The 23261-nt window shown below is 37.4% G+C and overlaps 1 protein-coding gene across 2 annotated transcripts in view; it reads right to left on the minus strand.

Moving 5' to 3' along the window:
- Nucleotides 1-23261, minus strand: part of LOC132172117 (ABC transporter C family member 2-like) — a 41432-nt gene that overhangs the window by 15948 nt on the left and 2223 nt on the right. For both annotated transcript variants that reach the window (XM_059583567.1, XM_059583568.1), the window contains exons 3-13: nt 20470-20648; nt 19686-19725; nt 18566-18722; nt 17981-18095; nt 17814-17894; nt 16050-16074; nt 15492-15548; nt 13279-13344; nt 12102-12176; nt 11244-11351; nt 9274-9408 (exon numbers count right to left, since the gene is read on the minus strand). In XM_059583567.1, the coding sequence (XP_059439550.1) occupies nt 9274-9408; nt 11244-11351; nt 12102-12176; nt 13279-13344; nt 15492-15548; nt 16050-16074; nt 17814-17894; nt 17981-18095; nt 18566-18722; nt 19686-19725; nt 20470-20648 (1038 nt within the window). The remainder of the gene's footprint in view (nt 1-9273; nt 9409-11243; nt 11352-12101; nt 12177-13278; nt 13345-15491; nt 15549-16049; nt 16075-17813; nt 17895-17980; nt 18096-18565; nt 18723-19685; nt 19726-20469; nt 20649-23261) is intronic.

The following is a 23261-nucleotide window of genomic DNA, read 5'->3' on the forward strand; positions in this document are numbered from 1 at the left end:
ACACAATATCTTTCCAATAACAATCAACAACCCTAGTATACAGGGTTATGTGCTGTAGCATTGAGTGCTTCATGTGGGTTTCAGGTTGGAGGGCTTTTGCATTTTGTGAAGTTGGTGTGCTTGTCAGGTTTGAGGGCTTTTCAGGTTTTGTGGTTTCTGCTGTTTTCTTTGGGTTTTTGTAGGTGTTTCTTGTGTATACTGCATGTGTACTTAGGGGAGCCTTTCACTTTTTAATAAAATCTTTATTTTTTTTTTTTGATAGGTTTTTAATAAAATCCTTATTACTTATAAAAAAAATAATAAAAAAAATTTTAAAAAAAAAAACTTTTAAAACCGATTTTTCCATTTGAGACAATTTGAGAACAGTCTCAATATACACAAACTAAGAGTTGTAATACAAGATATCATTTACACAACCGGTGCATGGCTTATTTCCAATCCTATGTTATCTAGTTCTCAAAAGCTGAATTGGAGTTCCAAGAGATGAATTGGAAGTGAAAAATACAAACAAAAAATATCATAAATAAATTCAACATTGCATGCCAACATAGTCAAATTCCAACTGTTTGAAGTCTCAGCTACACGAACCCATTTTAGTTGTTCTAATCCATTAAAGCAACTATTTTCTTTATGTAATGGTACACAGCACTTAGCCTAACAATTTTAGGCTAGCTGCACAAATCAGATTTTTGCAAGTGGGCATCATTTTCAGTTAGTGGGACGCCACTATATCGTTTATTTTTTTCACTCCTTCAAGCAACTCTTTCGTTTTTCCCTAGTGCATCAGTAACCTGAACAGTCCTTTTTGTCAGTCATCGTTCTTCATGGCCAAATATTTTTTTTTTTGATAAATAATAAAAAGTTTTATTAAGAAGCGTAAAGGTGCCCCGGAGTACACTGGGAGTACACAACAGGATCACTTAGCTAGAAGGGGAAAAACGAGCAAGAAAATCATTATAACTAATCGACACCGGAAAGACATGCGCAATGGTCCAAAGTTACAAAGTATGAAAGCAAGAAGCTAAGATATCTTCCAATGTCCCCTTCAAATCCTCAAAGCACCTATTGTTTCTTTCCCTCCATAAACACCAAAAGAAGCAAGTAGGCACCATCTTCCAAACCGCTGCACTCCCCCTCCTCCCCGAAGACCACCAACAGGCGAGTAAATCGAAACCTGTCTCGGCATTACCCAAGACAATCCAAACCGACCAAAAAAAGCACACCACAAAGCATAAGCAACCTCACAATGCAAGAGAAGATGATCCACCGTCTCCTCATTCCTCTTGCATAAATAACACCTATTTGTCACAATCACTTGTCGTTTCCTGAGGTTATCAAGTGTCAGGATTTTGCCCAAAGCCGCCGTCCACACAAAGAAACTCGCCCTTGGAGGAGCTTGAGTTTGCCACACACTCTTCCAAGGGAAACCCCTCCCTTCCGAACAAGCCAAGGAAGCGTAAAGGAGCTTGACCTTGAAATGACCTTTTTTGGAAGATTTCCACCACAGTCTATCTTCACACCCTCGATTCACTCGAGCAGCTTGTAACACCTGAAAGAAAGAGGCCAATACATCCACCTCCCAGTCATGAGCCTATCTAGAGAAACTAACATTCCATTGGTTAGAGCCACCCAACACCTCCAAATGAGCCGCAACTGGGGCATCTTTTGCGCTAGCAATACTGAATAAGCCTGGAAAAGCTATCTTAAGAGCCGCATCACCACACCACAAATCATGCCAGAATCGAACCCTAGTCCCATCCCCTACCTCTATCCGTGTAAACCCTTTAAAGGTGTCCCACCCTTTCCTAATGTTCTTCCATAACCCCACCCCAAAAGAACCTCCCGGCTCCAAGGAACACCAACCACCCCAAAAACTTCCAAATTTCGCATCCACAACAGCCCTCCACCCGGCATCCCTCTCTGAACCATAGCGCCACAACCATTTCCCTAACAGTGCGCGGTTAAACACCATAATATTCCTGATACCCAAACCACCCTCCTTAATCGGAGTGCACACCTTCGACCACTTCACCAGGTGGTACTTGAACTCTTCGCCTAGGCCACCCAATAGAAAATCCCGCTGTAGCTTCTCAATCCGCTTAGCAACACTCACCGGAATAAGGAAGAGAGAGTAGGTAGGCAAGTTGGCGAGAGTGCTCTTAATAAGCGTGACTCTTCCACCCTTCGACAAATACAACATTTTCCAACTGGCCAACCGCCATTCTACCTTCTCAATAACTCCATCCCAAATATGCTTAGCTTTACAAGATGCCCCCAACGGCAAACCAAGATACATTACTGGCAAAGAGTCAACCCCACACCCTAGAATGCCGGCTAATCTGTCCACTTGCACCCCACTGGGATTAACACTGACTTGGCCAAGTTAACCTTCAACCCAGAAGCAGCTTCAAACAGCAAAAATAAACTCCGCAAATAACGCAACTGGGTGGGACTAGCATTACAAAAAATCAAGATATCGTCCGCAAACAAGAGATGAGAGAGAGTAATGTTACCGATCTGAAACCCTTCTAATAACCCCCCATTAACTGCCGCCGTAATCATCCTACTCAAAGCTTCCATCACAAAAACAAACAGCAGAGGAGACAGGGGGTCCCCTTGTCTCAAACCCCTGGAACTGCTAAAGAACCCATTAGGGGAACCATTGATTAGAATTGAGAACCGTACCGAGGAGATGCAATGTTCTATCCAAGAGCACCAAATCCCAACAAAACCGCACCTCTTAAGCATATATAGCAAGAAATCACAATTCACGTGATCATAAGCCTTTTCCAAATCCATTTTGCAAATAACCCCTGGCTCCTCAGATCTCAACCGACTATCCAAGCATTCATTAGAAATCAAGATAGGATCTAGAATCTACCTCCCCTTGATGAAAGCACTTTGGGACTGAGAAATAACCTTATCCAGGACAGCCTTCAATCTGTTTGCTAGAACCTTGGCTATGATTTTGTAAATACCTCCCACAAGGCTTATAGGCCGAAAGTCTTTGAGATTGATCGCACCGGGAACCTTCGGAATAAGCGAAATGAAAGAAGCATTGAGGCTCTTCTCAAACATCCCTCCAGCATGAAAAGCACTGAACACCTTCATAATGTCTTCCTTCACAACCTCTCAGCAAACTTGGAAGAAAGCCATAGAGAACCCATCGGGGCCCGATGCCTTGTTACCATTCATTTTGAACACTACCATTCTAACCTCATCCTCTTCGAAGTCTCTCTCCAACCAGCTGTCTATCAGATATGGTCCATATATATTTAGCCATAATTAGTATTTCTAGTTATGGCATGTTCTTGTATTATAGCTACAGTATATTGTAATTAATAGGTAGATTTTAGTTACCTTATTTGTTTCCCTAGATTGCTGTAATCGCTGAGATACAGCCTGTAATTACCAAGATAATTTCTATATAATACGAGCAACTCTCACATTGAGAGGTATTCAGTACAATTGACATGGTATCAGAGCCTAAATCATCTAAATTAGGGTTTTGATTCAAGTTTTTTTTAGTTGGGTCGGGACTGAGATATTAGTCTCTTTGGCTGTCGGTAACTATAGGGGAAGTTGTCGATAATTTGGTTGAGGGTAGGGAATTTATTCTTACCTGAATTTCTGGAGGATTTGGGGCTGCCGGAGATTTCTGGAGGATTTGGGGCTGTCGGCGTGGAGGTTTTGAGGCTGCTAGAGATTTCTGGAGGATTTGGGGTTGTCAGCGTGGAGGTTTTGGGGCTGCCGGAGATTTCTGGAGGATTTGGGGCTGTCGGCGTGGAGGTTTTTGGGCTGCCGGAGATTTTTGGAGGAGTTGGGCTGTCGGCTTCGTTGCTGATGCTCTCGTCGGTGACGCTCTCGTTGCTGACGTTGTCATCTCTGGCTGGTTCCGTTGCCAGCGTGGACTGTCGCTGGTTCTTGGTGCGATTTTGGTGTTGAGGAGCGTGGACTGTCGCTGGTTCTTGATTTCTGGAGAAGCGTGGACTATGGGTTAGTGCTTGTTGTTTGGGTTTGCTGTTCGGTGTGGTCAGCAATCATCCAATTAGGCTTGCTGTTTGGTGAGCGTGGCTTAGTGTTTGCTGGGTGGGTTGCCGTTTGGATTTGGGCTTGCTGTTTGGACTTGGGCTTGCTGGGCTTGGACTTGGTTGCTGTTTTGGGTTGCTGTTCTGGTGGGCCAATTACTCATTTATCAGGTTTATAATTTTTAATTTTATTTCATTATGTCTTCTAGCGAGACTTTTGGGGTCCGTTTTACTGGAAAAAATTATTCTGCTTGGGAATTCCAATTTCAATTATTTGTTACGGGAAAAGAATTGTGGGGCCATATTGACAGTAGTGATCCAGCTCCTACAGAAGCTAAGGATTTGGCTAAGTGGAAGGTCAAGGATGCATGTGTGATGTCTTGGATCTTAGGGTCTGTTGATCCTCTTATTGTGCTCAATTTGAGGCCCTATAAGACTGCAAAGACTATGTGGGAGTATTTGCTGAAGGTTTATCATCAGGGCAATACTGCACGCCGTTTTCAGCTAGAATATGAGATTGCTAATTACACTCAAGGCAATCTCTCAATTCCGGAGTATTTTTCTGGTTTTCAAAATTTGTGGGGAGAATTTTCTTATATGGTTTATGCGAAGGTACCTGCTGCATCTCTCTCGGTTGTTCAAGCTGTTCATGAGCAGAGCAAGAGAGATCAATTCCTGATGAAATTACGCCCTGAATTTGAGGTTACTCGCTCAAATTTAATGAATCGGGATCCTTCGCCATCTTTGGATGTTTGTTTTGGAGAATTACTTCGTGAAGAGCAGCGTCTTCTCACACAGACTACGTTTCAGCACGATTCCAACCCAAATCCAGTAGCCTATACGGCCTATGGGAAAGGGAAGGGTAAGGATATGCGCAAGGTCCAGTGTTTTAGCTATAAGGAGTATGGTCATATTGCCGCCAATTGTGCAAAGAAATCGTGCAATTATTGTAAGAAACCGGGCCACTTTATCAAAGAATGTCCCACTCGGCCTCAAAATCGTCAAGCTACTGCCTATCAGGCTACAGTAAACACCTCTTCTACTCCAGTGATGTCCTCCGCCTCTTCTTCTGCAGCCGGATCAGCTGTTCTTACTCCTGAAATGGTCCAACAGATGATTATGTCAGCCTTTTCTGCCTTAGGGCTCCAAGGTAATGGTACTATTTCATCTAAGTCTTGGCTTATCGATTCTGCAGCATCCAATCATATGACCAGATCGTCCGATACTCTTTGCAATGTTCGTCCATATCATGGTTCATCTCATATTCAAGTAGCTAATGGAAGTCATTTAGCTATTCATGAAGTAGGAGATATCAATCCTTCTTTCTATGCACAACATCAAAGCATTTTGTAGCACGACTACCATGAGAAGAAAACGAAAGAGTTTTACTCTTACCAAGTTTGCATACAGAACAATCAAATGACAAATTTTGAGAAACTCGTTCTTTATTGCCTAACAAACCAAAATTTAACATATGAGACAGAATACCAGAATTTGGATGACCCAAACGTTTGTGCCATACTTCGTTCGGAGTATTAACTGTCTTACAAACCAAAGATAAACAACTAGGAATTGAAAAGTGCAGTGGAAATAGTCTGCCAACTTTAGGCCCCTTCGCGAGTATCTTCCCCAACACCTGATCTTGCACAAGACAACCATCACGAGAGAAATGGACATCATAGTTATTTTCAACTAACTGGCCAATTGAAATAAGACTATTAGAAAGGCCAGGAGAGACATAAACATCTCTGGTATGGGGCATTTCTCCTGTAATTTCTCATACTCGATATAAATATTTTGTAACATTCATAGATGATTTCAGTCGGTATACTTGGGTCTATTTTCTTCGGGCCAAATCCGAGGTTCTGTCTGTTTTTCAGACCTTTGTAGCATATATTGAGAATCAATTTTCTACAGGCATTAAGATTTTGAGGTCTGATTCTGGTGGAGAATACATGTCCCACGAGTTTCATGATTTCTTACGCCACAAAGGAATTGTCTCTCAGCGCTCTTGTCCTTATACTCCTCAGCAAAATGGGGTGGCGAAACGAAAGAACCGCCATCTCTTGGATGTTGTTCGTACTTTATTACTTGAGTCCTCTGTTCCTTCAAAATTCTGGGTTGAGGCATTAGCTACTGCCGTTTACTTAATTAATCGACTGCCCTCCCAGGTCTTGCAGTTTGATTCTCCTTATTATCGTTTGTATCATCAGCATCCTAGCTATCTTAATCTGCATACTTTTGGATGTGTTTGTTTTGTTCATTTACCTGCTCATGAACGTCACAAACTTTCTGCTCAGTCTGTTAAATGTGCCTTTATGGGTTATAGTGTTTCTCACAAAGGTTATGTTTGCTATGATCCTTGTTCTGACAAATTTCGTATATCTCATAATGTTGTGTTCTTTGAGCATCAATGTTTCTTTTCTACAAATGTTGAATCATTGCCTGAGATTAGTATTCTACCTTGTTTTGATAAATTGCCTCTTCTGCCTGAGCAGTACAAACCTGGAATTGTGTATACTCAACGTCTACCAACTTTGCCCCTTCCTGAGACTGACCCTTCATCTGAAACTGTTCCGACAACTCCTCCGATTGACCCGCCATCTGAGACAGTTCATAAGTCTAGTCCTCGACGATCTGCTAGGGTATCACGTCGTCCTGATAGGTATGGTTTTCTCCACACTTCCTTTACTGCTACTTTATCTTCTATTTCCATCCCTACATGTTTTTCCGAGGCTGTTAAATATGAATGTTGGCGGAAAGCGATGGATGAGAAACTTCGGGCTCTCCAGGACAATCATACATGGGACATGGTTCCTTGCCCCTCTCATGTTAAAGCCATTGATTGTAAATGGGTTTACTCAATTATGCTTCGCTCTGATGGGACTCTGGATCGGTATAAGGCCCGATTAGTTGCTCTTGGAAACAGGCAAGAATATGGGGTGGACTATGAGGAGACATTTGCTCCGGTCGTGAAGATGACTACAGTGCATACAATTATTTCTATTGCCGCCTCCCAAGGCTGGCCACTTCACCAGATGGATGTCAAAAATGTTTTTCTTCATGGTGATCTCAAAGAAGATATTTACATGACTCCTCCTCCGGGTTGTTTTCTTCTCCATCTGCCGCTGTGTGTAAGTTGAAGCGGTCTCTCTATGGCTTAAAACAGGCTCCCCGGGCATGGTTTGAAAAATTCAGGTCTACTCTGCTTCGCTTCTCCTTTGTCCAAAGCCAATATGATTCTTCTTTGTTCCTTTGCAAGACTCCGATTGGTCTTGTTCTTTTACTTGTGTATGTGGATGATATTGTCATTACGGGAACCGACTCCAGTTTGATTGCACATCTTAAGCGGAATCTTCAAGACTCTTTTCATATGAAAGACCTTGGTCCTCTTACGTATTTTTTGGGGTTGGAGGTACACACTGATTCTTCTGGTATATTCTTGAATCAACACAAATATACCCAGGACTTGATTAGTCTAGCTGGTCTTCGGGATTCTTCTTCGGTGGATACTCCTATGGAGGTTAATGTGAAATATCGAAGTGAGGAGGGTGATCTTCTCTCTGATCCTACTGTGTTCCGATAGTTGGTAGGCAGCTTGAATTATTTGACTATTACTCGGCCCGATATTTCCTTCGCTGTCCAGCAGGTTAGCCAGTTTATGCAAACTCCCCGCCATCTTCATTTAGCTGATGTGCAGCGTATCATTCGATATCTTCGGGGCTCTTCTGGCCATGGGTTGTTCTTTCCAACTGGCACATTGAGAGGTATTCAATATAATTGACACCAGCTAGCCTCCACCTCCGAAATGGAACCAAAAGAAATGCCATCTACCATAGGCCTCCAACGGCATTGCTCCGAGAAAAGTTTTTGATAGAACTCAACAACATACTCACTGATCTCGGTCGGATTTGAGGAAATATTGTTCCCAATCATGAGAGCATCCATTGAATTATGCCTTCTATTGGAATTTGCTATGGAGTGAAAAAATTCAGTACACTTATCACCTTCCTTCAACCATATCACCCTGGATTTCTGCCTCCAACTCACCTCCTCCATAAGCATGCAATTCTCTAGATCTCGAACCACTTCCGCCTTCCTTGTAACTTCTCTCGCATCCAAAGCCCTACTTTCTTCATTCACATCCAACATCTGAAGCTCTTCAAGAAGCATCCTCTTGTTCCTCTCAATGTTGCCGAATACCTCCTCGTTCCAAGTCTTCAAATTCAGCTTCAGGGCCTTGAGTTTGCAAGCAAGAACAAAGCTCGGCGTACCCTGAAACACATAGGAGTCCCACCATTGTTTCACTAGGTCCACAAAACCTTCCGCTTGAAGCCACATATTTTCAAATTTAAACGGCCTCTTCCCCCTTGTCACCTCCCCCAGCTCAAGAATGATTGGGAAATGATCCGAGCATAGGCGGGAAAGCCTCTTCTTCATGGCCAAATATTAAACCATCTCAACCAACTTTATCTCATATTATCTCCAATTATTGCCATGTCAAACTTTGACACAGCCACTCACTTCGAATCATTTCATTTTTTGCCTTTTCCAACATAATATTCAGTTTAGCACAACTTCAGGACATAAATCTTGACTACATAGAATTTTGAACAACAAGGTGCACATCATGACAAATGTCCACCATTCCTTGTAAATGGTTATTTCTATTATATAACACTGTTATACTAACTGTACCAAAGTCCAAACTTACTCCACTTTTGTGCAGCATGCTCAATTTCCCTAGTTCATGGGTGATTACGCCGAAGTAACAGAATATTCACAGGAGGAAATTCCTAGCCACTATTATCATACTACACCAACTGTTAATCAAAATTAAATTAAATTTTTTTCTGGGACCTGTTGTTATTAGAAGCTTTTAATTCCCACATGTTTATCATGAACTGACCTTTTAAAATAAATCTTTACAATACCAGGAGATCAGTGTAAAGGAAGAAGATGAAACCGAAACAAATTACAAGCATGGCATCGGGACAGTAAATAAAGACAAGGGCACACCAAATACAAATATAAATGGCAAAAGATATGATTTATTTTTCAATTGGTAGGTAACACACACATCCAGTGAGTTAGGAACCCACAACCTCACCCTCCACCTTATTCTTATAAGGGGAGGAAGAATCATTTGAGCTAAACCTCATTGGCTAAACCACATTCAATGTAAATATGGATAATTTTCTTTCAAAGATAAAAAAGCAAAGTAAGGTAAGGATAACTCTTGGACCTGTATGGGGAACAAAAGAACTAGCAGTAAAGCTCCAATAAGTGAAGCAACGCCCAATTGCTGGTAAAGAAGAACCATAGCAATGACAATACGAAATGGAGCTGACCACAAAGTGTGAAGTGATTGGCATATTTGCTGTACAAGGAAAATAACAAATTAATAATAAATCAAACAAATTACTTTACAAAGAGAGAAAAGCACTAACAATAGTTAAAATAGTACACCTAAATGTACACCAAAGTTACATCAAGTATATGATCTAGAACTACAGTAACGTTCTCTTCATTATTGTAATTAAATTGAATTTATACTGTAGGTTGAAGTAGAAACTGTTAAATGCATCAACTTGAGGCTTCACCTGTATTCAATAAAATATAAAGACTATCAAAAAGAAAATTGAGGTAATTGTGGTGAGGAAATGGTCATTTCCAAGAACAAATCCCCCTCAAAAAGCATCCACATCCACATACTTTAACTTTTTAGATTTTCGACCCCAATAGGTCGGTTGCTTCTCTTGTATACTTCCTGTGTACATGAGATTTTCTCCTAATAAATTATTATTCATCAAAAAAAAACATCCACGTACATAGTTATTGGAGTTTCGTGCTCTTCATATTGAGATGTTGGGTAAGATAGCAAATTCATAGATAGTTACTTCTTACTCGGCCATTGGTCAATGAGATCTACTTCACTGCCAGGTTGAGATAACAATGCATAGAAATGAAATTTACATTAATTACTTTAACACTCTTTCATTCAAGAATAGTGTGTATAAATTGTTTAAGAAATGAGGAATGCTACACTTACTCTCATTTTTTTACACAATTTTTCCACACCCATATGTGGCTTTTAAAACCACAATTGGATCAAAATTCAATAAAGATTCATCTCATATATAATGGTGGTTTTAAAAGCCACCTATGAGTGTGAAAAAATTCTGTAAAGAAGTGGGAATAAGTGTAGCATTATTCTTAAGAAATATGTCGTAAAAAAGAACACTCCAAATGAGATGATGGAAAAAGAAGGAAAATTTCTGCAGAAAATCAGCTTCTAGCTGCCCACTTGTGGCTTTAAATTCTAAACTAAATAAACTCCGGTCAATTCTCTTTTGCTAACACACCAATGATTTACCTAAAATAAGAATGTAAAGCGTTATGGAATTAATTGACATGTTAACTTTAAGTCACCATACTCCCTCCGAGTTTCCAACCCAATAACATTCAGTCCCCACAACTAATAAAAAAACCATCTCATTTTCTGGAGTGAAAACAGAGACAAAGCTGATTACCAAGCACATTAACTGAAGAAGCTTAAATTTTTTCAGTCACAAAGTCTTGTCTCAAGAAATTTATTAGTTTTCCACTATTCACTGCTCTAAAGCCAATTATGATCGTTTATATTCTATTAACCTCAGTTTCTATCCAAAAAAAAAAAAAAGAGGAAAGTACATCGCAAATCAAATGATGCATATGATTCACAGAATTTTCTATTATTAATGGTGGCACGCAATTATAATTTTCTGAATAATGGCAGATAAATGACCTCTGGAAAGTTGCAACACCCCATACTCCTACCAATTAGAGTATTATATGCTTATTAGCAACTAAAAAGTCCAAATCAAAGGACATTTCACACTGTTCAGGCTAGGTTATAATAACTCACGACACACCAAAATCACTTTTCATGTCAAAGCCTATAAAACCACAATTCAGCGATCTGACTGCTTTCAATGTAATTTCATACACTGTTTTGGACATATGAAAACATTTATGAAGTTGAGATGCACACCTATATTTATTTTATATGTTTATGCATACAGACAGATTTATTTATGTAGATATGCACAATGGCTACAGAAAATATTGACTTCACAAATCTACATATATATATAAACTGACTTGGGTTTGTTTTACAGCATCAGTTATGAAGTAATTAAAATACAAATCTTAATTGTTAAAGAGAAACAAAACCTGAAGTGCCTCGGCATCAGTTGTCATCAAGTTGGTGATTTTCCCAGATGCAAATTTCTTGCGAGCTTCATGAGTTAGCCTTAAAGATTTCCGAAATACAACGGCAATCTACAAAAAGTAATAACCATATGTGAATATACTGGAACTATAAACACCTTCATTGCTGGCATGGAACTCTTTAACAATGTGAGTTCAACTTTGCCTTGCATAAGTAGAACTGGGATCATAATATCATGACTCCAATAACTGCCCCCCCTCCAATTCTTGTTTTTAAGAAGCTCAAAGACATTCTCCCTCAGTAAACACACACACAATTACCAATTACACCCAACCAAGATCAACAAATTCTAGACATCCAGATGACAGTGAATATCCTTCTTGAAAAAATTCCCCCAGAAACTAACACAGAGTCGATAAATCTAATCATTTCACAGATAGAATCTATTATTGAATAATCCAACCATGAGGGTTTCTTCATATCACCTAGGTTTCCATGCCACCAAGCCCATGACATAAGTTGCCATTTTGTCAGCCAAACCCAACAGCAGAGGAAAACCATGGTCCCCACAAAGCAATTTCAAGTTTTGACAATATGATCAACCCCTACCCCCGCCCAAACCCCAACTGTGTCCTCTCTCCCCAAATATCCTTTCTTGCCTAGAAGAAAGCAAAGAAACTACAGTCTGATACAGTTATGTTTGTCACTAGTAGTTAACATAATGGCGTCAAGGCATTAAAGTAAACTCTGTAACACACATTCCAAAAGACAGGCCAATCTAAATGAGAAACATCTAAGTAAGCACCAAAAGCATGTCATAAGGATCAGGAAAAGAAAAAACAAAATGAAAAGAAAAATACCAAGGTTGATTTCAGCCGGTAACCAACTCGCATTACATTCTGAAAATACTGAGCTTCAAATAAGACACCAAAAACCTGGAGCAAATTACACAGGTCAGAAACTATAAGAGCTTCTTAATGAGTCCATTAAAATTTTCCACATAAAGACAAGGGTGCAGGCAGAAAGAGGATGTGCCCAATACAAGTAAAAAGCAAATAAATCCACTTACTCTAAAGCACAATCAAAAGGCATAAGTACAAGATGCAATTACCAAAACAGCAATTCAACCTTGAGGAAAGTAAAGTAACATTAAAATAAGAAAGAAAAAAAAAACACAAGCACGAAGAAGTTGTTTTTATTATAAGTAATTGGGCCCTAAGGGTAAGGGGAAGGAGATTCGAACTAACCTACAGATTTCATAAGGCGTAATCCCCAATTGATTGAGCTACCCCTGGGGGTACAAGGACGAAATTTTTTATAAGAATCTACTCAAACTCCAAAAGTCTATAGAAGGTAGCCTCAATAAAATTGAAAGCCTAAACTCCCAACATATAGATTCCAGATTAGTACGGATAACCTAGTCAGATGGAGTTAGAGAAATCCCAGGAAGAGATAAAGGAATAGCTTAAGACAAGCAGATTTGCAACTTTGCTTTCATGCAGAGGCACTGGAAATTCCAAGACAGGTTTGCATAAATGAAATACATCAGCAACTTAGCACTTTGAAACATATAAAGAGAGACCTCATAGGCAGTAACAAGCCAACTCTACTGCATCTCCAAAATCCAAAGTTATGTATAGAAACAAATTCAATAACTCCAACATCTACAGGTTCAAATATATAACATTCAAATTATTTAAAATGAAATTTGATAAAAACTGAAAACGCTGAACAAAAAAAGAAAAGTTGAATTTTGGTCCAGAAAATTTTCATCCATTATCAAACTAGATCAGAAGCTTTTGATTTTGTTTGTGATCACTTGTTAACATGTCCCTGCAAGAGTGATAAACAGAAAGCTAAAAAAAAACTAAATCAGCACAGTGGCTCCAGTCAATTCACAAGGCATGGGATCTGCACCATGCACATATGGATTATAGGCAGCAATACTATGACAAGCATACATCATAATTATAGGCAATCAATATCTTTGGATACATAGATAACCCCAAAAATAAAACAGAGGGATTCATGTCATACCACTCCAAGAAATATTGAGAAGGCATAGATATACCCAATCCATGCTGGATCCCCACGTTGCATTGACTGCAGATAAGTCACCAAATAAATCAAATTACATATTTGGGGAGATAAAACAAGGTTTAAAAGGATTATAGTTGTTCCTCACACAATAACTTGCAGAACATATACCACCTAATATGTTCTAGAGGCACGAAAAGTATTATTAAGAATGCACAAGTGGAATATGGGTACAGCGAGACCATGTGACTAAAAGGTGTACCACATAATATATTCTAGATGCACATAGGAAATAGTCAAGACTTTTCATTGTAAATGACATTTTGTTTCGGAGATCAATGGTGGCAATGGAGAGGAATTGGAGAGGAAAGATCGCAGGAAGTAATGGAGTGTCAAATAGATGTTGGGATAAGGGAGAGAAAGTACAAGTGGAGAGGGTGTTTGGGGTGTTGAGATCTGGTGCTGAGAATATTGCCGGGTAGCTTGAAGTCTTCTTTGATAATATGTTGAAGGGATGAAGCATTTGGACTTCGGTAGTTGTGGGTAGAGATAATGTTAGAAATGGTTAGATAGCAAGGAATCAAATATTACAATTGGAAAAATCAGTTTATGGAGGTTGTTGAATCTTTAAGCCTTCTCTCCCTCTTTGTTTCTTTTTTTCCCTGTTTTTCTTTTCTCCTCTTGTTGTTTCCCTGTTCTTACAGTTACTATAGTTCAAGCTTTGGAGACAGCTTTTCTTCAGCAATCCAAGGAACCCACCCCAAAAGGAAGATTCTTGGAATGGGATATAATTCTAAGTTTCAGATGACTTTAAATGAGAATCCATGAAGAAGATAAACAGAAAGTTTAGGACTAGTTTTCGTCATGGCCAAAAAAAAAAAAAAATTAATAAGTAATTTTTTTCAAGGGTGAGGATGAAAGGGAGGTTCGAACAAGTGACCTTGCAGAGACAAAATTTAAACTTGGGTTAAAAAAAATGGGGGAAAGGAAGATTTGAGCTAGTGACCTTGTAAAGACAAAATTTAAACTTCGTTTAAAAAAAAAAAAAGTTTGAGCTTCTTGTTAATTCTCATAGGAGAAGACAATCTTTCCCCTTTTTTACTTTTAAATTTTTTATTGTTTGTAATGTAATGTTATGTTTTTCTATTAAAGTATTTCCCTCTTGTTCTGTTTTCCGAGATTGCTTTTTAGTTATTACAGAAAACAGCTAATCTAGTTGTAAAAGAATGATGAAAAGGAGGCTTAGGACAGTAGGGGAGATAATAAGATTCCTTGGCTGCATAATTTCAGAGCAACTTCTTTTTCTCTTAGGAAGCTTTTGTCTGATTTGGTTCACTTTGAAAACTATCAAGTCAATGATAGAAGCTTCTCACCACTTACTCATCCTAGCATATCACTACTGAACTGCAAACCCATTTTATTTTTCCAAAAGGAGGAAAACTTGTAGATTCCAATGCAGGAATATAAGAAAAAATAAAGAGCAAAGAGCATAATTGAAAAAGAGAGAGAGAGAGAGAGAGAGAGAGAGAAATGAGAATTTTAAATTATTGGGGTTCCAATATTTCCTCCCCTTTCCAAAACTTTTCTCCTTATCCAAACAGTACATAATGATCAGATATTTTTTCAAGTCTTTTTTTTAAAATAAGTATTTTTCCAAGGCTTGAAATTTAAAAATAAAAAATTAAATTAAATTTATAAAAAATAAATAAAAAATAAAAAATAAAAGGAAGAAACAAAACAAAATTATCACAAAAACACTCACATTATAACCAAACAATTTTTTAGCGTTCATTGTTTTAAACATTTGTTTCGATTGTCATTACCCAAACAATTTTCTGTGTCTTATTTTCTGAAAACAACTTTTTTAAGTTATTTCTTTCCAAACACATTTTGACATCAAGAACAACCAAAAACAGTTTCCTCTTCTCATTCTCGAAACCTTTCTTTTTTTGTTGGGAATAGCTTTAAGAAAAGCAATCCAATCAGGCTCATACAATTTCAAAAAGGCTAATAATACAAGGGCACATTCCAAATGTAGAAGAGTAAATTTTAGGATCCAAATGACCATAGAAAAAAATGTATCATGACTATTATAACTTGAGCTCATAAACAGGATTGACATAGCCAATAATAATTGATGCGCATACCAAGTTGTAAATTGCAATGAGGGAATCTTAGAGTTTGATGCCACATAAAGAACCCAACAAACTAACCTGTAAGAGTTGATTTAAGATGAGCGGCCCCACAAACTGGGAAAGATCATTGCCGATCTACAAGTAGATAAATATATTTAAAAAATGTAACAATTATATAAAAATTACAAGTTATAACAAAAATAAAAACATGTCACCTTACTGCTGCAAAACTTCGTAGAATGTTTGACAGGTCTACAACCAGTATATATATATGCTTGTGTATAGAGTTGGATTTAAGTTGCACCGGATGTAACTCTTTAATAATGTAACACCATTTAATAACTTCTCATAAGATAAATATTATTTTCAACCAGCCATCGGATTAGATGACCTCCACATGCTCATCATGCTTGCCAAATATCAAAATGATAGTTTTTTATATATTCTAAAATTCTATTAAAACTATGAGTTTTAGATTATATAATAAATTATACCAGATTAACTTGAAATTTAGCATCTATAATAAGCATATGGAGGAAATATAATCCAACAGTAAACTTGACAAACTATTGATCTAATTGAAAGTTATGAAATGGGAGTAAGAATAGCATTTTTCGAAGAGCATAAGCTTGTTACCTTCCAAAAGCCTCCCCACCAAAACCTACAGGAAGGAAAAAGATGATATCAATGAGATGACCATACATAATAACGACAAAAGAAGCATATTACCATAGAGAAAAGAAAGTTATGAAAGGTTTCCGTTCATTATATAAAAGTAGAACTGCTGTTTTGACCATGGCATATTTCTTCCAGATTTCTTCCATATTAGCACTCCAACTCCCGGAATGTAAAATTTTCAACTCTTTATAGTCTTTTCCACCATATTAATTAACCCATAAAAGGATCACAACCCAACCCTCCAATGCATTTCCTTCATCATATTAAAGATTCCTAAGCCTATCTAAGAACATTACGACAACAGCATCATGCAAATTAATAACCTAAACTCATGAAATCATTTCATGGCCAAAAGCATCTATTTTTAAAAGCAAAATTGCCTTAACATGTTTGAATATTCTTCACCATCATAATTTCAACGTCAAGGAGGAAGCATTTACGAACTATGAAACTAATTCTTCTAAGACATGTTTTTCCCATTTTTGGTTATGATTCTTTAAAATATGAGTGGTATGAGTGAGCAAAAATAATTAGTGTTGTTCATACCGCATACATTTCTCTATTAATTACCACCTGTATCATATACTTGCATACAAAGAGCAATCATTTTCAGTATTTTGGATCAATGACCCAAAAAAATAAGGATATTGAGAATGATGATGACCGTAAAACTAGACTAGGGGTGGATAAAGTGGAGAGACTCATCAGGAGTATTAGGTGACTATACTCATTAAAATTAAAAGAAAATTTTATAACACTGACAATAACAGCTATGCTTTTTGGTATCAAATGTTGGGCCATTAAAAGGCAATACGTTTAAAAAACCACCATAACTGAGATGAGATGTCAAGATAGGGAAATTTGAAATAAATAAATAAATAAAAATTGTCCAAATCCTGATCAATTGAAAAATTATCTGCTGGAATTAAAGCCTATTTGAGTTGAGTATACCAAGTTTCCATTTTTTTAGTTAATTGTTGTACAAAAGCAAAGATTTAATCAATCCACTGCATGTTAGAAGAATTCGTATAATTGAATAATCTGATTAGTTGAACCTTCATTGCATTATAATCAAAATATAGATTTTTTACCATGTACAAAAGTAAATAATTTGGAGAGAGCGGAAAGTTAGGAGCTTTAAAGATAGCGAGACTTATGTAGTAGAGCTAAAGAACGTTATGTTCAAATCCCTATATAAGGGATAGCGGTATAATAGTCCGCATTTTTCTAGTTTTTTTGAAATTTTGGAATTTTGTTTTTCTTTTTCTCCCTAATAGGGAATCTCTCTGGTATACTTCTTTCTTGTGTGCTAGGGTTAAGCCCCTCTACGCATCTAATGAAATTGACTTCCTTATCACAAAAATAAGATGCAAACAAAAGATAAATTAGCATTGGTTCAGTTGGGTTTCATTAGGTCTAATTCCTGATCTTCCATATGTAAAGTGCTATTGTGTACCATGGTGTAATCATCGAACAATATTCCACATGGAAAGTGCTAAAGTGTACTTTGGTGAAACCATCAAACTAAAGGCCAAAATTGTAATATAAAAAGGAGATATCATAAAATAAAATAAAAAAATGATTTTGAGAGATATTAAGTTACTTTTTCCAAATAAAAAACTAAAATGTTATCTAGAGAAAAGGCAGGTACGAGCTACTCTTAGTCAAATATAACCAGATATAAAACAAAAATCATCATCAGCTGTGTATCTTAGTATTCACCTTCCCCCAAGGCTACTATTTAAGGCTCTTAAAAGCCATGGTTTTGGCTTCCGAGATTCCTCAGCCCAACATCTCTGGAACCTTCAAAATTAAATAAAAACTATGATGCAACCTTAATATACAAGAACTCATGAAAATACCAATTTGAGAATAAAACTATCACAAACTTATTGTTTAGTGTTTCAGTCCGTTCCCAAGCATCTAATTTCCAGACATCTTTCTCTGTGATAGGTCTTTCATAGCCTAGCTTCATTATGGGATTCATCCATGAAAAGAATATTCCTGACAGAAAAACAAGTGACCAAGAATGAGTTAACAAAACAGCTCAACCATAAAAAGATTAATTCAGATCAAATTCAAGAAAAGTATCTTTTATCATCCCAAACTACATCTAACACGCAACAAAAGGAAAATGAAGGTAGGTAAAAGACAGCTGGGAAAATCTAATTTCCCCATGTCTACTATTTAAGAAAATTAAGTATGAATGTAACTAAAACAGGATTTTTAAGGTCATTGAAAACAAAATATTAAAGCATTTAACATGATTATTACTATTAAATAGAACAAAAAATCACCTTGAACAGGCTCAATACGTGTTGTTATGTCATTGACAGACCATTCATAGTGCATATGACATAATTTATAATGTTCTTATTCTAAGAATAGCATTTTCAGTTTCCATCAGCATGTAATGACATTTGAGATTTTCTAAATGATAGGCATTCAGGTCATATAAGCTGATATATACGTACTTGAAAATATGCTGGAATGCCTCTCAGGACATACTTGCTCTCCACCAGGAAGTTCATCATATGCAGCATCATCAACTGATTCAGTCCGCATAGGCATATAACCAGGATAGGGATCCAAATGAGGAACATACACAAATAAAAGTATTCCAAACAAAACCTACATAAACAAACAAAAAAAATTGATAATAAGATTATTAATATCTACTTTTATAAGTGAATTTTTATCCCAAAGGAAAGGAAATGCCAGAGTGAAAGTTCACAAGAAGTGGACAGAAGGAAGGCTATTGTCTAGGTCTTTCCAAGGCCCTGTCTTAAGGTTGTACTTTGGGCACTCCACACATATCTATATATAAATGTGTGTGCGTGTATGTGTGTTATTTGTCTTGTGTGCATGTATTATTTGTTTTGTGTGTCTCTGTGTGTGCATTTGCTACATTCTTCATGGACTAGATCTAAGGTATTTTTGATAATTAATTTGATAAGTATTTTCTATTTTTTGTTTGAAAAAGTGTTTTGATGTGACATAATGGGGAGGAGTCTTTTTTTGGTGGGGACCACTTAAGAAAATTGTTTGATTGCCTTTTCAAAGAAACAAATACTGAACACGTTTATTTTGAGAACAGACAAGTAGGTGTAAAGCTAACTTCTTACTTACAAAAAAAAGGTGGTCATGTGACCACCCTCAATGGAGGAAAGGGGTGGCTGCGTGGCCACCCGATCTGGTTGAGTGGCCATGAGGTCACCCCATACCTGTTGCTGTAGCCACGCTGCCATTCCTCTCCTGCGTTGAGGATGGCCACACAACCACTCTTTTTTAAAATATTTCTATAAGAAGGTGTGAAAAGTTTTCTAACAAGTATTTTGTGTTTTGAATTGTTTGTTAATGGTTTTGAGAAAGGTGTGTTTTTGGTTTTGAAAACAGGAAAGTGTGTTAAGAGATTACCAAACATATCCCTAATTTGTCATTACTCAAGTTGGATGATTAACACACTGGCAAAGCAATTACCAGACCAATTCCAAATACTAACAAGCTCTTAAAGGCAATGCAACTGCAAATTTGGGTTGAAACAGTAAAAGATAACCATATTGTATAGGCTAAAAAAGAACTAGAGCAACCAACCTGGACGATAACCTCACTGATGTACAAATACAATAGGGACCTGCACATAACACATACAACTGTCAGTTGGTCTTGCCCCACAACGACGGTTTAATAATTATACTCCTGGACTCAGATTTTCAAATACACATATCTCTATGTATTTTGAAAAAAAAATAAGGAGACATTGATCTTCTTCAACCCAATGATTTCATCCGGGCAACAATCTTTTTTTTTTTTTTTTTTATGACAGGGAACCTTGACAAGGCAGGGCCTTTTGGACCCACCCCTACAGAGTAAACTTCGGACCCATACACCGCACCTCCGAGAGTTTCCCTACACGGATTAGGGTAAATTACTGGCTTTTACACCAGGGGGTGAGGCCTCAAGGAGGAGTTTGCACCTAGCAAGTCTCGAACCTGGGATCTATGGAATGATAGTCCTTAATACCACAAGCCTCAACCACTAGACCAACCCTTGGGGTTGAAAGTACGTGGACGGCAAGATCATTTTCATATGCATTCTTCTAGGTATGTATATCATTGCAGAGCTACTTACATGTTATCCTGGTCTTTATACTCTACATCCATAATTTTTTTAACAAGAATGGATGTTTGAGTTTCAGCAAGAGATAAGAATAAGAGTTCAAAAGATATAGGAGGAATTGCATAGAAGTCACTATATATACACATTTTCTAGTCTGTTTCTGCCACAAAGAGAGAGAGAGAGGGTTGTTTGAAAAATAAAAGTCATATTATGTCTAGCCAAGGAGGTATCAAATTCAAGTAAACGAAGAAACACAAACCTATCATAAAACTCCTTCACTGAAAGAACCAGATTGAGCAATACAGCATCCCCAACTAAAGCATAAATGACCCCAAATCTGACAAACCATCGAAACTCACGGATGTAGACTTTAGTTTCTACACCAATCAAGACCAGCATAGAGCACCAAGCAAGAGCCTCAATGAGCAGAGAAACAGTCTGCCAATACAGGTGAAATTAGATAGTTTGAAATTGACTAAGAAATACAGGAAAAATTAAGAAACCTCATATGTGCTTGAAATATTCAAGCCTTCTTCAACCAATCTAAGTTTCAATGTATAAGAGCATTATTAGTAGCCTCACCAAATTTTATTCACCAAAATAACCAAAATTACATTTTTCTCTATTTTAACTACTCACTTTTTTAGAGCACTCCCAACAGCCTCACTATTTTAACAATCAACTTTCACCATTCCTTTTAAATATTATTTTTTAAAGATTTGTTTACTCTTTCTCTAACTACTAAAGGATGAGGGAGAAACAGAAAAGAAAAAAGAGAAACCATTTTTTATTCAATTGGTGAGTGAACAGTACTCACTATTAATAATGAGTGCTGTTCACTCACCTTTTTTTCCATCAAATTGGTGAGGCTGAAAAAGAGAGTTTTTAAGCATTTTCACCAAATTGCCTCACCAAAATAACCAAAAAATGGTTTTGGTGAGGCGGCTAATAGTGCTCTAAAGAACCCTAATTAAACTAAAAATCAAACTAAAATCTAATGTATCCAAACATAGGGTGAGTGGTTTGAGATTATTTAGATTCGCTTAAATATTTTGGATATAACAGCTAGAAATCTTCTTATAAGCAACTTTGATTATGGGCTGAAATTCAAGATTACATTTGAGAGTCCATGCCCAATGCCCTGTTTTTTCCTTTTCCTCTACTTAGCAGGTAATAACCAACTAACCATTCCTTTCAATGGTACAAGAGGTATCTTATCATAATCATTTTAGTACATCACATTTTCTTATAAGTCAATGTGAATAGATAAGAGTGGTGTATGGTGGCTCTAGGGAAGATTCTGACTTTAGATAAACTGAGGAAAAGGAATGTCATAGTGATGGAATGGTGTATTAGTGTTGTATGCGTAAAAGGAACAGGGAATCCATAGATCATCTTCTTCTCCATAGCGAAGTGGCCAGAGAATTATGGACTTCGATTTTTCGCCTATTCGAAGTAGAATGGGTCATGCCTAGAAGGGTGATAGAGTTGTTGGCTTGTTGGAGAGGTCAATTGAGAAGTTGTACGATTTTAGACGCTTGGAGGATGTACCCTTTGTACTTGATGTGGTGCATATGGACAGAACGGAATGCAAGGTGCTTTGAGGATCGATAGATTTCAGTGAAAGAGCAAAAGAAGATCATGGCCAAATCGCTTTAGACATGGACAAGGGCGTATAATATCTCACTAACATTTTCTGAATTTGTGGGTTTTTATTCTTCTTTTTCTTCTTAAAAGGGTTTTCTCTTGTATACTTCATGTGTACTTGAGTTGCATAGCCTTTGTCACAATTGAAGAAGTTTCACGGAAACTTTATAACCTTATTCAGACTCCATTCAGGCCATATGCCTTCATGGTGAGAGTGAGAATCAAAGACTTTGACTAGGCTTTAGACTTACCAGTTAAGACTTTATCCAGAAAGTGGACTTAACTTCCTGGTCTTGTGAGTTAAAGGTATTTGTTATTTTTTGAATTGTTGTATTCCCAAAAAATTAGATATGGAGTTGAGGATAAAATTTGTAGGGATCCTTCAAAAAAGAAGATCTTTGAAGTGAAGTCTTATTTATTATTAGGTTCTATCTACTCAGGCACAGGCATTTGGTCCTTGGAAGAGTATTTGGAAGGTGAAGGCTCCCCCGAGAGTGGCTTTTTTTGTGAGAATGGCGACTCTAGGAAAAATTCTAACTTTGGACAATTACAGGAGAGGAATATTATGGTGATGGAGTGGTGTTACATGTGTAAACAATGTAGAGAGTCCATTGACCATTTATTCCTACATTGTGAGGTGGCAACCGAGATATGGAAAATGTTTCTTTCTTCAACTCTTTGGTGTTGATTGGGTTATGCCATGCAGGGTTAGTGATTGCTTAGGGAGTTGGAGGAGACAGTTGGGTAATCTGCTCGTTTTGCACATATGGAGGATGATTCCATTATGTGTGATATGGTGTCACTGGCGAGAACGGAATACACAAAGCTTTGAGGATGGTGAGAGTGGCTTGGTCGAGTTAAAGAAGTTGCTGTTACATACTATGTTTTCATGGAGAGTGACTTGGTCTAATTCGCATGTGTATATGTTTTCTAATTTTTTAGTGTTATGTGCTTCCTTTTCTAATTAGTAGGGGTTTTCTTGTATACTTCCTGTATACATAGGTTACGCTCCTCTGTGCATTTTTTTAATAAACATTATTTATCAAAAAAAAAAGGTATATGTATGTGAAGGTTCAATTAAAATGCATCAAATGGACTTTTTAAGAAGCAATTGTTTAACAAGTGCCTTTCCTGCTTCATCCTATGGTGCCCAATCTATAGGTCGAACCTCATTTGCTAGTGCTTAAAGCCACTGGTTCCTTTCCATTGTGATAATTTCAATTCATCAAAACTTGGAATTCACCTATTTCAATAAGCATGCATCACCTTACAACACCTAGACATGTTACCTCCAACCAGGGAAATAGTAACAGTGACAGACAACTTGAATAGAAGCAATAGACTTGGTATTCAATGTCAGATTCTTCCCCAGTTTTCTTTTTCCTTCTGAGAAGTAAATCTTCC

Source organism: Corylus avellana, chromosome ca2, assembly GCF_901000735.1.
Source record: "Corylus avellana chromosome ca2, CavTom2PMs-1.0".
Lineage (NCBI taxonomy): Eukaryota > Viridiplantae > Streptophyta > Magnoliopsida > Fagales > Betulaceae > Corylus > Corylus avellana.